Source organism: Microcaecilia unicolor, chromosome 3, assembly GCF_901765095.1.
Source record: "Microcaecilia unicolor chromosome 3, aMicUni1.1, whole genome shotgun sequence".
Taxonomy (NCBI): Eukaryota; Metazoa; Chordata; class Amphibia; order Gymnophiona; family Siphonopidae; genus Microcaecilia; species Microcaecilia unicolor.
The window spans coordinates 230552686-230568019 of record NC_044033.1 but is presented as its reverse complement, the minus strand read 5'-3'; the positions used below and the strand labels follow the sequence as shown (position 1 = coordinate 230568019).

The following is a 15334-nucleotide window of genomic DNA, read 5'->3' as shown; positions in this document are numbered from 1 at the left end:
GGAATATGTTTTATGTTGAAATATGTGTTTTGTTCTTTATATATTTATGTTGTGGATTCTGTAAGGGCTTTTGTGATATGGACTGGTCACTGGAATTTAAATATGTTTAAATACATACAGTAAATATGTTTATACATAGTAACCTTACTTAGGTTACTCCACCCAGTCCTGTGTGTGTTTAAGAAGGTGGGTGGAGATGTCACATGCATGAATTGCACCAGCCATAAAGCCAGGAGGAAGTACTTACGTATCTAAGTGCAAACATCAAAGGTCCTGAGTGTTTACTTTCACTTCTCTCAGAAAGACTAAGAAAAAAGTTAAGTTTATGCTGTAAAAGATGGAAAAATATTAATGGCTGACATCTGTGAATCCCCAGTGCTTTGATATATAAATACTTAGATGGACATGGACTAATTTAATATATTCCTATTTTTACATTTTGGAACTGCACCATTATGAAAGAGAGGAGAGGAAAGCCTGAGACTTCAGAATGACTTTCTCTGTGATGACAACAGGAGAGGTAGGATAACCACCCCCTCCCCCCACAAACACCCCTGATTCTTCTTCCAAGCCCCACTGTCCCATCCCCCACCCTTGCTGAACCTCTCAGTAGAATTACAAAAGATGAGGGAGAGGATTTTTGCTACTGCCAGTGACTGCTTGTGTATTGAATGTGGGACAAACAGAGAAAATTACTTTCTCTTCCTTTCCCTAAGAGATCCTATGTGCTTGTCCTATGCTTTTTTAGATTTAGATACAATTCTTGTCCCCATCACCTCTAGCAGGGGTCCATTCCACACATCTATCATCCAGGGGCATAACCAGCCCTCCAATTAGGGGGGGGGGCCCAGAGGTGGGCTGGAGGGTCAACATATTCCCTCCCCATCCCCAGTGCATTAAAATAATACCTTTGCTGGAGAGGATGCTGAAGCCCCGCCAGCCAAAGAAATTTACTGCTGAGCCACTCCCCTCCTCCTGATGCTGCTGCAATAACATGTTGCCAGGGCTGCGGGTTTCTCGCCCAATTGGGCTCCTTTCCGCGAGCCACTGCGGCTTTTTCACGCCGCGTGTGGGTTGCGGGATTTTGGCCGGCTCTTTTAAGCCCCGCCAGTGGTTTTTTTCGTCCACTACGGGTTGGCTGGTTTTCCCACAGCCGTAGCCAGTAGAAGCCCAACGGAGGTGGGCTTAATGACGTCATGTGTATGCAAATGGCCTCATTAATAGAGGGAGAGATACCAGATTGTGGATGGGGCAGGGGGCACCAAAGGAAAAGTTGGCTCTGGGTGCTGGCCCTGAGTGCAGGGGAGGGGAGGGCAGGGGGGACAGGAGGGTCGCTGAACATGGGTGGGTGGCAGGGGGAAGAGAGAATCGCTGGACATGGGTGGATGGCAGGGGGGATGGGGGGTCGCTGGACATGGGTGGATGGCAGGGGGAAGAGAGAATCGCTGGACATGGGTGGGTGGCAGGCAGGACGGGGAGTTGTTGGGTAGAGGGCAGGGGAGACAGGAGGGTCGCTGGACATGGGTGGATGGCAGGGGGAAGAGAGAATCGCTGGACATGGGTGGATGGCAGGGGGGCTGCTGGACATGGGTGGATGGCAGGGGGGACAGGGGTGACAGGAGGGTCGCTGGACATGGGTGGATGGCAGGGGGGATAGGAGGGTCGATGGACATGGGTGGATGGCAGGGGGAAGAGAGAATCGCTGGACATGGGTGGATGGCAGGGGGGATGGGGGGGGGGGTCGCTGGACATGGGTGGATGGAGGAGAGGGAAGGCAGAGAGAAGAAATGCTGGACATGGATGGAGGCGAGGGAAGAGTGAGGAAGGAGATGAGATGAGGGAAAAGGAAGAGAGGAGAAAAACTGCACATGGATGTAGAAAATAGGCAGAAGCTGGATCCACTGGACAGTCATGTCTGCGGAGGACCCAGCTTTTACTTACAGATGTAGGGCAAGAAATGAAGAAGAAAGGCGGAAAGTAAAGAAATAAATGGAAAGAAAGCCCTGGAAACGGAGTTAAGAGGCAGATAGCAGCAGAATCAGATACTGAGCCAGCGTGATCAGAAAAACAAAGTCACCAGACAACAAAGGTAGAAAAAATAATTTTATTTTCATTTTAGTGTCTGGAATATGTCCAATTTGAGAATTTACATCTGCTGTCTTATTTTGCACTGAGTATACTGGAGCAGTAATAGCTTACAGAAATTATTTATAATGAAAAAAAATCACGTTATTCTTTTTCTCCTATACTAGTATAATATTTTCAATGATGTCTGTTTATATGCACTATGGCTGGTATAAGGGGTGTGGCAAATGTGGGTGTGGCTATAATAGGGGTGGAGTCATATGTGGTGACTCCGCCCAGAATGAGTACCGGCACCTTTTTTTCTACAAAAAAAGCACTGAAGATACCTCATATATACATTATGGTTATTCCCAAAAAAGCCAGTTCTTTCTCCCTTCCTTCCTTCTTTCCTCCTTAACCAGCACTCCCTCTTCCTCTCCAGTAGTATTTCCTCACCCCCTTTCCCATTCCATGCCAGTGTAGACCTTAAAAATGCATAAGCTCTATATGTAGATCCTTCAAGAGGTAGTGTGTCATGATTTAGGCTCTAAAACCCTTTCTGATGTTTTGGTGTGACCTCAGTAAGGCCAACACACAATCTCTCCACTGCAAACACTATACACAAAACACACTCATAACCTTACCAAACCATAACAGCACTAATTCCAAGCACAGGACGAACTACAACCTTATGCTTGGAAAGGCAGCACTGTAATTACACCGGGCTCTAAAACACCAGTACACTACTTAGTGAGAAAGCAAAACAAAAAGGGCTGCAAATACTACACACTAGCAGAATACTGCACCTTTTGATCACACATGGAAAACACATGACAACAGATATGACACAAGGAACTAGAAATAAAAAAAATATGAAGGCAAAATACTGAACTGGAAAGTTACCTCAAAAAGTTAGACTCGGCATGCAGCAATACTAGAAAAATTGAAACTTACATGCAAAATATCACAGATGGACATTTCCAAAAGCTGACATATTCCAATTAATAAATTCTGAATAAAATATTTTTTCTGCCTTTGTTGTCTGATCATTTAGTTTTTCTATTCGCTTTGGACCTAGTGTCTTCTGTTTTATGCAGTGTCTTCTTTCCATTTGATATTTTTTCACTCACCATGTCCACCATCCTCCTGTGTCCTTATGCGTCCTGTCTACCATCTGTAGCTCTGTCCCTATCTTTCCTCGAGTTTCAGTATCTGCCCTCTAAGTGTTCCGATCCAGCCCTTAAATTCATCAGTTTCTCCTCCATCTATATCCAGCATTTCTACTCACTCCCCTCCCCTTCATCCATGTTCAGCATTTCTCCTCTCTCCCTTCCCCTCCATCCGTGTGCATCTCCTTCGTCTTTCCTTCCCCCCATCCTTGTCCAACATTTCTCCTCTCTTCCCTGCCCTCCATTCCATCCATGTCCAGCATTTCTCCTCTCTTCCCTCCCCTCCATCCATGTGCACCTCCTTCCTGACTTCCCTCTCCTCCATCCATCCATGTCCAGCAACTCTCCATTCTCCCTTGCCCTCTCCTCCATCCATCCATATCCAGCAAATTTCCTCTCCCCCCTGCCCCCTCCATCCATCCATCCATGTCCAGCAATTCTCCTGTCTCCCCTGCCATCCCCTCCATGTCCAGCAATTTCTCTTCTCTCTCCCTGCCCTCCCCACCATCCATGTGCATCTCCTTCCTGTCTCCTCCCTCTATCCATGTCCAGCAACTCTCCTCTCTCCCCTGCCCTCCTCTCCATCCATGTCCAGCAACTCTCCATTCTCCCCTGCCCTCTCCTCCATCCATCCATATCCAGCAAATTTCCTCTCTCCCCTGCACCCTCCATCCATGTCCAGCAATTATCCTCTCTCCCCTGCCCTCTCCTCCTCTCCATGTCCAGCGATTTCTCTTCTCTCCCCCTGCCCTCCTTCCCATCCATGTCCAGTGATTCTCCTCTGTCCTCCCCCTATGTCCAACAATTCTCCTTTGACCCCCCCACTCTCTCCTCCCATCCATGTCCAGTGACTTCCCCAGCTCCCCCTTTTCATTCCCTGAGTTCTAGTTCCCTCCTCTCCATCCATGTCCAGCATTCTCTACTGCCCTCTCCTCCATCCATATCCAGCAAATGTCCTCTCTCCCCTGCCCCCTCCATCCATCTGTCCAGCAATTCTCCTCTGCCCTCTCCTCCATGTCCAGCGATTTCTCTTCTCTCCCCTGCCCTCCATGTCCAGCAATTCTTCTATGCCCCTGCCCTCCCCTCTCTCCCCGACAGCCCTCCTCTCTGTTCCTTCCTGCCTCCCCCCCCCCCACGTGTTTAAACCTTTTATTTTCAGCAGCGACGACAGTGAAGAACAGAACAGCAAGCGGACTCACCTCCAGCCTTTTCCTTCCCTCATAGACAGTGTTCCGCCCTCGCGGAAACAGGAAATACGTCATCATAGGAAGGCGAGACACTGTCTTTCAGGGAAGGGAAAAGCTGGAGGTGAGCCCGCTTGCTGTTCTGTTCTTCACTTTCATTGCTGCTGAAAATAAAAGGTTTAAACGCACGGGGGGGGGGGGGGCAGGAAGGAACGGAGAGGAGGGCTGTCGGGGAGAGGAGACCCAGCCTGACAAGTCCCTCCAGAGGCCTAGAGGCCTCTTCAGGGCAGGAGCTATCCCAATTGCTCCTCCCCCACCAATTGGCCTAGTGACCTCTTCAGGGCAGGCGCTATCTCAATTGCTCCTGCCACTGCTGATTCCACCATCAAAATGGCTGCTGAGAATTCCTGCGGTAGCCTTGTGAGACTGCAACAGGTTTCACGAGGCTACTGCAGGAACTCTTGGCAGCCATTTTGATGGCGGAACTGGCGTGGGCAGGATCGATTGGGATAGCTCAGGGAGGGCCTTCGGGCAGTTACAGGGGTGGCTTAGCGGCAGTCACTCTCGGGGGGGGGGGGAGCAGAACGGGATGGGTGGCACTGGGCAGGGCAGGGTGCCGCCATTTTGGAGGTGGCGCGGGAAGAGAAGGGAGGGTTACTCCCTCCTCCGCCAAACAATGAGGTACAGGGGAAGGGGACTACTAGACCACCAGGGTGGGTGGAGGGTTGGCCTCTGGGCCACCAGGGATTTTTTGGTTGTCAGGGGGGAGGAGGTTAAGGGGGCTGGAGATCAACAGGACCTCCAGCCCCTCCCTGTGCGCTCATGTCGGAGTGTGTGGGGGATTGGGGGGGGGGCACTAGGCCACCAGGGCCTTTGGTTTTGAGGGGATCTGAGACCTCCAGTTCCTGTGCCTGATAGGTCCGGGCTTTAGACAGCCTGGACCTGTCAAACAAGTTAGATTGTGACTTGTGAGCCCTCTTGGAACAGAAAAATATCTACTGTACCTGAATGTGCACTGCTTTGACACCTCACTCCTGCCCTGCAGCACCCCCTAGTATTCCAGTTCTGAGATCCTCACACAAACACAGCTCTGTCAAGGTATCTCAACCCTGCCCTGCAGCACTCCTTTCTATTAACAGTACAGAGACCCTGTTGTAAACACAGCTCTGCCAATGTACTGTTCTGTCCTTGGTCCTCCAGATCCTTCTATAAACGGCAAGTGACCGACTCACCTGCAAGTGACCGACTCACCTGCAAATGCGCAGTAGAGTCGGGACGCTGAGAGTGTAGAAGTCCAAGCCCCGCCTCCACCAGCAGTACAGCCCAATAGGGAGGAGGGCTTGGACATGGGCGTGGAAATCAAAGGAGGAGGGAGCAGGGAGGGGAGGAGGGGGCGGAACTGAGGGAAACAGATGCTGGGGGGAGGGCCGGGGAGAGAGCAGGGTTGAGGGAGGGGGGAGGCCATAGGAAAACAAAAAACTAGCCCGTTGTTACGGGCTTAACGGCTAGTATAATATAAGTAAACTGCTTTGGTTGTACCCACATAACGGTAGTGTATTAAATCCATGACCCTTTACCCCTCTAGGTAACATGATTGTATTATTTTCAGGGTTCCTGGAGATGTATTTCCCAGATGCCCCCTGGAGAATGTCTCTTTCCTCTCTTCCTGGCTTTATTCTTCTGTTGATTTCTCATCACTTCCAGATTGTAAATGCAGGTAAGAAACACTCCAGAACTTTCTGGGAGTTTCATATTTGGAATTTTTCAGAAAGTGTATTCTGGTGCAAATCCATGTATTCTTTTCACAGGTGAGCTTTGCACATGCACGTTTTCTCTTTGAATATTGCTGAAGTTGAATGTATTGTGCACTTGTACCTGATGTTTCTGTGAGTTGAATTTTGTGGGGAAAATAACCTTCTGTGACCTAAACATACTCCAGGATAAAACCTTGGAATGTGGGAAGACCACCCATAATTTTAGCTGAGGGTGGGTAATTTTCAGCATTTACCTGGGCACGGTGGCTTTGAAACTTCCTCTCTCTCTCTCTTATCCTCTGTGTACAGCTGGGTCATGGAGTAATAATGAAAAGAAAATTATATCTTCTACATCTTTGATATATCCTGGCAAATCAGTTCAAGTAAGGATAGACTGTATTGGGTTTTTCATGCCTGTGCTCCCTCCTACCTTCCTCTGCTTCTTTCCACTGTCTGCAATCAATATATTGGACATTCTCCGAGGACAAGCAGGCTTAGCTATCCTCACAAGTGGGTGACGCCGACCTGTGTCACCCCATCTGGGACTTATAAAAAGTATAAGTAGAGCTTTGTGGTGAAAGACACACTCTACCACATGTGCACGAGTGCCTTCCTGCCCACCGCAAGAACGCAGTCTCCTTAGTTCTTTTTCACCTGCGGTGAGAAGAGGGCGTGTTTTTTTTACTGTCTCCTCACATCGCTCAGTCCTAAAGAGCTTTTTTTGTGCCTTTCGGCAATTTTTTCATCCATTATATACATATAAAGTATCACATACCATGTAAAATGAGTTTATCCTGTTGGGCAGACTGGATGGACCATTCAGGTCTTTATCTACCGTCATTTACTATGTTACTATGTTATTGTATTCCCATTATGGAACCTCCTTAATTTTATTTTTTTCCTTTAAATTCTTAGTTTATTTTCCCCGGTGTTAAGTTTCTTTTCTTTTTCATCGTCATCAGGCTGCTTTTAGGCCTTGACTTCAGCTGGCAGGTTTCCCTTTCTTTTTTACTGTGCCTTGCCCCTTTTTCAGGCACTATCGCTTCATTTAATTTAGCCGAGGAAGTTTTTTCTTCCATGTCCACGAAGGCTCCCAGTGGCTTTAAGTGCTATACCTAGTGCAATCGGACAAGCTCTGGAAAAGACACCCATTCTTGGTATCTTCAGTGTCTTGGGCCCGACCATACCCAACTAACTGTGTTCTCTGTCTTCGCATGAAGAAGAGGAACCAGGTTTCCAGAAAGGCTCAACAAGAGAGGATTTTTGGAGCCAAGTCCAGTTCATCGATGTCAGCATCAGCATCGAGGTCGGAGGCGTCGGCATCAACGTCAAGCATCGCACCGGCATCGGGAGCGTTGGTATGCATGGCTGCTGCTAGATCCTTAGACACAGGGAGCAGTGAAGCATTGAGTGGGTCTCCACCTGCCTCAGGGCCTCCTGCTGTGCAGGGCCCCCAGGACCGTCCATTGTTGGACCCGACCCCACAGCAACATGTGGATTTTACATCGTCCTCATTTACACCGAGGAGCCTCAGTGACGCTTCAGGTGAAGGCCAAGAAGCATCGTCATCAATCACCCTTGACACAGTATTCTGCACCCGAGAAGCATTGACACCAGGAGGCCTGCTCCCCCTCCATACTGGAGGTGCCGATGCGTTGATCTCCCAGCAGCCAAACCTCAGCTCCTGCATCGACCCAGGCAGCTCTGCAACCTGTGCCTGAACTGGCACCTCAGCTTTTTCCGGTGTTGGCCCTCAATGAGCGCATTCAGGCCTTGCTTCCTGAGCTGCTGGATGGCCTTATGCAACGGTGTGCATCGGCATTGCAGGTGCTTGCACCTACCCTGTTTTCCATTGCAGCCCCGCTTGGCCCTCAGCCTGTAGTGCGGCTTCCAACACCGATGCTGCATGTGGCTCCTGTGTTGACTACCACCCAAGCTGGCACCCCCAGGTCTAGCTGGCTTCCAGGAAAGGCTGCACTAAGAGGTGCTATTCTTTCAAATGGAGGAGGTTTGCCATCTGGTGTGAGAGCAAGGCCCTAGATCTCCTTGCTTGCCTGCTTCAATACCATCTACAACTGTAAGAGTCTGGTCTCAAGACCAACTCTGTAAGGGTTCATCTTAGTGCAATTAGTGTTTATCAACGTGTAGAAGGTAAGTCCATCTCTGAACAGCCTCTAGTTGTTCGCTTCATGAGAGGTTTGCTTTTGTCAAAGCTCCCTGTCAAACTTCCACCCGTGTCATGGGATCTCAATGTCATTCTCTCCCAGCTGATTAAAGCTCCTTTTGAGCCACTGAATTCCTGCCATCTGAAGTACTTGACCTTGGAAGGTCATTTTCTTCGTTGCTGTTATTTCAGCTCGTAGGGCCAGTGAGCTTCAGGCCTTAGTGATAGATGCACCTTATACTAAGTTTCATCATGACACGATAGTTGGTTCGGGCAGACAGTGTTGCAGAATCTGTTTGGGTTCTAGAATCCAACTCCATCCTCTTAGGCCCTTCTTAGGCCCGTTGTGAGAATAGATAAGCCTGCTTATTCTCGGAGAAAGCGAAGGTATTTACCTGTAGCAGGTGTTCTCCAAGGATAGCAGGCTTTATATACTGACAATCCCTCCCACCTCCCCTTGGAGTTGTCTCCTTTGTTATTTTTACTTTATTTTTGCTGTAGTATAAAACTGAGGAGACCACGTTCTTGCGGCGAGCGGGAAGGCACTTGCACATGCACGGTGGATCATGTCTCGCTCTCCACAAAGCTCTACTTATACTTTTTATAAGTCCCGGACCAGGTGACGTGGATCAGTGTCACCCACTTGAGAGAATATAAAGCCTGCTGTCTTCATAGAACACCTTCAACAGGTAAGTACCTTCACTTTACCTGCTGTTTGGGCTCAGTTCCACATTTTTTAACCAGATGTGTAGCCAGACCTCAGGTTTTGAGGAGGGACCTGAGCCAAAAGTGTGTGTGAGTGGAGGGGGGGGGGGGGCAACAAACTTTTGATCTGATCTGGCGGGGGTCCCCAAACTTCACCAGTGGAAGCCCTCCTCCATCCGCGAAGCCTAGCAGTTGACAGCGCATTTCCTGGGCCACTGCTGCACAAGGCCCCCACCCCAGCACATGCTCAATTTTCACAAAACTGAACATGCGCAAGGGAGGCCTGCCCCTTGCACATGCTTGATTTTTACACATGCACGGGTGTTGGGGGGGGGGTAGGCCTCCTCCATGCATGTTAATTTTCACATAAAAAACAAGAAGGGGTGGTGTGTGGGGCAGCAGCCCAGGAACAGCCCCGCCAACTCTCATGCTTTGGGTGAAGGAGGGCTGCCATTGATGGGGCATGGGGACCCCTTCCAACCAAAGCAGCAGACAGCTCCTCAATTTTGGGTATTATATGGCTCAATATTTATTGTTCTCATAGACTCGTGAGGCAGGCACTTTGCTGAAACATGGTGCCGTATTGAGTCACCTTTGTCTTTTATGATTAATATATTTCTTTATTTCAACCTTTTAAACAGCGACAAAGGTCATTGAAATACAGCAAAATATTTTACAAAAGGCATAAATAAAATCAACAAAATAAACTATCATGCTTCCTTAGACCACAAACTATGATACAGTGGGGCTAATGAAAAGAGAAGATTACTTATCTTATATTATTATAATTAAACAAGGTTGCATATCTCTCATTCTACTATTCATTTCAGTTGTCTCATCTCTATGAATGACTTGAGCTGTTCTGGTGAATAAAACACATATTTTGTTAATCCCAGCTTTACAATACATTTGCATGGGTATGCTAAGAAAAAGGAACCCCCAACCTCCAATGTCCCTTTTTTCAAAGCAAGAAATGCCTTTCTCTTTTGCTGAGTTTGTTTGGTGACATCGGGGGAAATCCACACTCGCTCTCCTCCAAAAAGAGATTTTGCATTTCTGAAGTACAGTCTCATTATAGAATTGGAATCCTGCTCAAACACAAACGATACTAGAAGAGTAGCTCTTTGTGTTACATTTTCCAAAGATTGTTCTAATAAAAGCGAAACATTATTTAGATCAATGTGACCTTCACCCTCGGTTCCCGTCTTTCCCACTTCCCCTCTGGAATTTTCAATGTAATAAATTTTATTTATTGGAGGCATAACGTCTGTAGGAATTTTTAAATTTTCTTTAAGGTATCTTTTAAATAAATCCAATGGGGAACTTCCTAAGAGCTTAGGGAAATTCAGGACGCGAAGGTTCAGGCGTCTATTATAATTTTCTATTTGTTCTATTTTTCGCCTTAAGTCTGTATTATCTTTAATTGTTGTTATTTTAAAGTCTTGTAAATGTTCTATTTCTTTCTCTAGTTTAGTTGTTTTTGCTGCAAATTCTTGTTTCGCCATATCCACTGCATTTTTCATCTCATCAAATTTTTCATTTAAAGTTTGTACCTCACCCGATGTCGTCTGCAAAGCCCCTTCTATTTTCTTCAACAGAGTCCAAATCATCCCTAGGTTTACCTCCGAAGATTTTCTTTGAGAACTTGTCTCACTTCCCGGCGTCTCCTCCGACAGCACTGCTCCCTCAGACAGCGTTTTCTCCTCCACACTTCCGGTGGCTGAGTACGTCTTCTCCAGGGCTATCTGCGACGCCGGGCACGGAGGGAGTACCAACAACGGTGGCGACAAGGAGACTTCCTCTCCCCGTGAAGCTTCCGCTTCTCCGGTTAACTCCTCTAGGGGATCCCTCTCCTGGTTGTTCCGAGAGAAGCCAGAGAAGAAGCGTTCAATTCTCGGCTGTGTTGGCGTCGAGGTCGTAGGAGGCGAGGGAAGCCGTTTCACCACGCCTTTCCGCTTGGTATGTGGCATAGTTTAAGGTATAATCCTCCCGAGAATATCGAGCGCTTCTCTGCTGGTCAATATGCGGCCATCTTGAAACGCCCCCTAGAATTCCACCTTTGTCTTTTAGAATAAACGCTATTTCTATACATTATCTGACTCCATCGTCTTCTTTGGAAATTTCTGGTTGGCTATACAACTTCTTTTTATCCTCCTTTATTTATTTTAAAACACAGTAAACAAGGAACAGCAATTTAAGGGCTGGAAGGGTTTCCAAGTTAAGGAATGTAACTTATTGCAGGAAGAGTGACCTCCACAAATAGAGAACTCAGTAAGGAACCTACTCTTACCCAAAGAGGATGTATGGAGCATAATTTCTAGAAGTATCTAGGCAGATAACTAAGGAGTTAGCGTCATACCTACCACCCTTCCTCCTAGCAAGGGGGTGCACTGCACGGAGCAGTCATGCAGCTGGCTGGTCTCCTGCCCCAGACAGGAAGTAACATCAGAGGGAGCAGGGGACCAGCAGAGCCGACAACCACGCAACTGCTCCGTTCACCCCCTTGCTGCCTGCACCCGGGGCGGATCGCCCCACCCTTGGTACACTACTGCAAAAATCTTTTCCAGAGAAGGGGAAGTGGTGTGGAACCAGAGGACATGAATTGAGGTTACTGAGTGGTTGACTTAAGAGTGTGTTAGTTGCCTGGAATGCTTCCTAGGGAGTTGGTGGAGACAACAATGGTGACAGAATTCAAAAATCTGTGGGATAAACACAAAGGATCCCTTTATGGAAAGAGGATGGAATCAAAGAAAAACTTAGCGGTGCTTCAACAGCATCTCTCTGGGCCAGCACAGATGGGTTATGCACTCTTACTAGCAGATGAAGACTGAGAACATACTGAATTTCAAGTGTGTGAATAAGTGGGCTATGTAGCCCCCTGAAAGTCAGTCTGTTCTCAGTCTCAGCAGATGGTAGGAGTGATTAGTCTGTGCAATTCCTTTGGGATTTAGGCCTTTATTTAAAAAAACAAAAAAGAAAAAGCCTATCTGACCCAACATTTGGTTTACAGAGAACACTGCCTGAAGTGCACTGCACCCACTAAAATTGCTCCAGAGACCTGCATACTGCTGTCATGGAGCTGGATATGACATTTGAGTCTGGCATAAAGGCTGGCAAAAAAAATGTTTTAAGTTTTTTTTTAGGGTGGGAGGGGGTTGGTGACCACTGGGTGAGTCCCCGATTCCCTCCGGTGGTCATCTGGTCAGTTCGGGCACCTTTTCACGGCTTGGTCGTAACAAAAAATGGACCAAGTAAAGTCGGCCAAATGCTCGTCAGGGACGCCCTTCTTTTTTCCGTTATCGGCCGAGGGAGCCCATCGCTTAATCACGCCCCAGTCCCGCCTTCGCTACGGTGCCAACATGCCCCCTTGAACTTTGGTCGTCCCCGCGACGGAAAGCAGTTGAGGACGCCCAAAATCGGCTTTTGATTATGCCGATTTGGGGGACCCTAAGAGAAGGATGCCCATCTCCCGATTTGTGTCAGAAGATGGGCGCCCTTCTCTTTCGAAAATAAGCCTGCTTGTGTCCTCCAAAGGTAGATACGATGGTTTCCACGGTCACTAAGAAGAACATGGTCCCAGTGGACAGAGGTACTGCCCTCAAGAGACCCAGCGGACCGGCATATGGAGACTCTCCTCAAGCAGGGATTTGATTGTGGCTGCCCTCGGGGTGCAGGCCACTGTTTGTGGTGGCTTGGTTGCTGGAGTCTGTTTTCATTTTGCTGAGCAGATCCTTGATCAGAATGTGCTGAACTGATCCTTAGTGGATCAGAAAGTGGCCAAGATCGAGATGGGGACTTCGTTTTTGTCATATGCCTTCTATGATCTACTCCGTGCCTCTGCTATGTCTCTCAGTGTTGCAACTCGGAGATCTCTCTTTGTTTGTGTGGTTGGTCAGTGGATACGGCATCTAAATCTAAGCTTAGCAAGTTTCCCTTCAGGGGCTCGCTCTTGTTCAGTGAGGATTTGGGCAAGCTGTTCAAGAGTTTGGGGGAGTCTCACATCTTTCAGAGGACCGGCTTTGTGTGGGGTCTAGAGTTTCTTCCACAAGGGGCTGTTTCAGAGAGGCTCACCAGTACTGGCTTGGCAGGGGTGGAGGACAGCAGCACAGTCATTTCTTTCAATGTGTGCAATCCTTTCAGGGGACCTGCAGGGGCGACAGGGATTCCGGTCCCTCTGTCTCCTCTGGTCAAACTACCCAATGAAGGTGTAGGGGTCCAGCCTCTGCTGCAGGTAGGGGCAAGGTTGCAGGAGTTCTACCAGAGGTGGACCCACATTGCCTCAGGCCAGTGGGTCCTTGAGGTCTTTCGGGATGATTATGCTTTGGAGTTTGCTCATTGTTTGGCAGATGCATTTGTGGAGAAGTCTCCTTGCTGTAAACGATGGAAGGTATAGGAGGTTCAAGAGACTCTGCGCTGCCTTTTGTTTCTTTGGGCAATGATATCTGTTCCAGTCTCCATGATTGTGTTTGATCGTTACTCCATATATTTTATGGTTTCCAGAAAAGGAGGACTCCTTCCAGCCCATCCTCAATCTGAAGGGCATGAATCGGGCCTTGCTGGTTCCCTTGTTCTGCATGGAGACACTTCGGTTGGTGATTGCTGCGGTCCAGCCCAGGGAATTCCTGACATCACCAAGGCCTATATTCAGATCTCCATTCAGGTGGCCCATCAGAGGTTCCTTTGCTTCGCTGTTTTGGGGAGGCACTTTCAATCTTGTGCTCTCCCTTTTGGTCTGGCCTTGACACCTTGTGCACCTTTTCCGAGGTGATGGTGATAGTCGCAGCAGCCTTGTGAAAGGAGTCCTCATTAATCCTTACCTCAATGACATCCTTTCTGGTGGTACAGGTGGAATGAGGGAACCCGCAAGGCCCTATGGAAGCTGGGATGGGTGGTCAACCTGGCCAAAAACCATTTGGAGCTGTCACAGAGCTTGACCTACTTGGGGGTTCATTTCAAAACTGCTCAGGGAAGGGTGTTTCTGATGGATGAGTGTGCTCAGAACTTATAGGGCCAGGTGTCTTCTCTTCTTCAGTCCAGAAGTCTGCAGGTCAGATATCATCTCCAGGTGTTGGGGTCCGGTGGTGTCCTTGGATGTCATTCAGTGAGCAAGGGTGCATATGCATCCTCTCCAAACGGCTTCTCTGTCATGGTGGTCGCCTCAGTTGCAGGATCTGGAGATCAGGTTGCCTCTTTGGGCTCTGACGCGGGCAAGTTTACGCTGGTGGCTGGTGACCTCTCATCTGACAGGGGGCGTCAGCCTGGAAGCCATAATGTGGACGGTAGTTTCCACGGATGCCAGTCTTTCAGGCTGGGGGCCCACTGTGGGGGGGGGGGGGGCGCATGGCTCAGGGCTGCTGGTCCCCCTGAGGAGACAGTTCTGTCCATCAATAGTTTGGAGACCAGGGTGATCCACCTAGCGTTGGCCATGTTTCAGGACCTTCTTCTCAGCAAGGCGGTATGTGTGTTCTCCGACAATGCCACAGTGGTGGCATATTTGAATTATCAGGGGGGCATGAAGAGTCCACTTGGGTGGAGGGTTGTCTCACAGATCTGTCAGCGGTGCACGTGCGGGGGTCAACAGCGTTCAAGCTGACTATCTCAGTTGGCATCATTCTCTATCTCCGTGGATAACACTCTCATCCTCCCTGTCTCATTAGCTTGTAACCTTGGGGTCATCTTTGACTCTCCTTCTCTGCACATATTCAACAGACTGCTAAAACCTGTCGTTTCTTTCTCTATAATATCACCAAAATTCATCCTTTCCTTTCTGAGCACACTACCAGAACCCTTATCCACACTCATCACCTCTCACTTAGACTATTGGAACTTGCTTCTCACAGGTCTCCCTCTAAGCCATTTCTCTCCTCTTCAATCTGTTCAAAATTCTGCTGCACGACTATAGGTTGTGACCAGCATTTGGGATCACAACCTTGACAAATCCTCCATAAAACATCATTGGCTCACATCGCCAGTGTCGCTATGCTCATATTAGCCGTCTCCTCAAGTCACTTCATTGGCTCCCTATCTGTTTCCACATACAGTTCAAACTCCTCTTATTGGCTTACAAGTGCATTCACTCTGCAGTTCCTCAGTACCTCTCCACTCTTATCTCTTCCTACACTCCTCCCTGGGAACTCCATTCACTAGGTAAATCTCTCTTTTCTGCACCCTTCTCCTCCTTCTAACTCCAGACTCCATTCCTTTTATCTTGCTGCACCATATGCCTGGAATAGACTTCCTGAGCCGGTACATCAAACTCCATCTCTGGCCACCTTCAAATCTAGGTTAAAAGCC

General features: G+C 48.4%; 1 protein-coding gene across 1 annotated transcript in view; it reads left to right on the top strand.

Moving 5' to 3' along the window:
* Window positions 1-271: 271 nt before the first annotated feature.
* Window positions 272-15334, top strand: part of LOC115464432 (butyrophilin subfamily 1 member A1-like) — a 68635-nt gene continuing 53572 nt past the window's right edge. The window contains exons 1-2 of the mRNA XM_030194814.1: window positions 272-520; window positions 6027-6134. Of these exons, the coding sequence (XP_030050674.1) occupies window positions 6038-6134 (97 nt within the window). The 5' untranslated portion in view covers window positions 272-520; window positions 6027-6037. The remainder of the gene's footprint in view (window positions 521-6026; window positions 6135-15334) is intronic.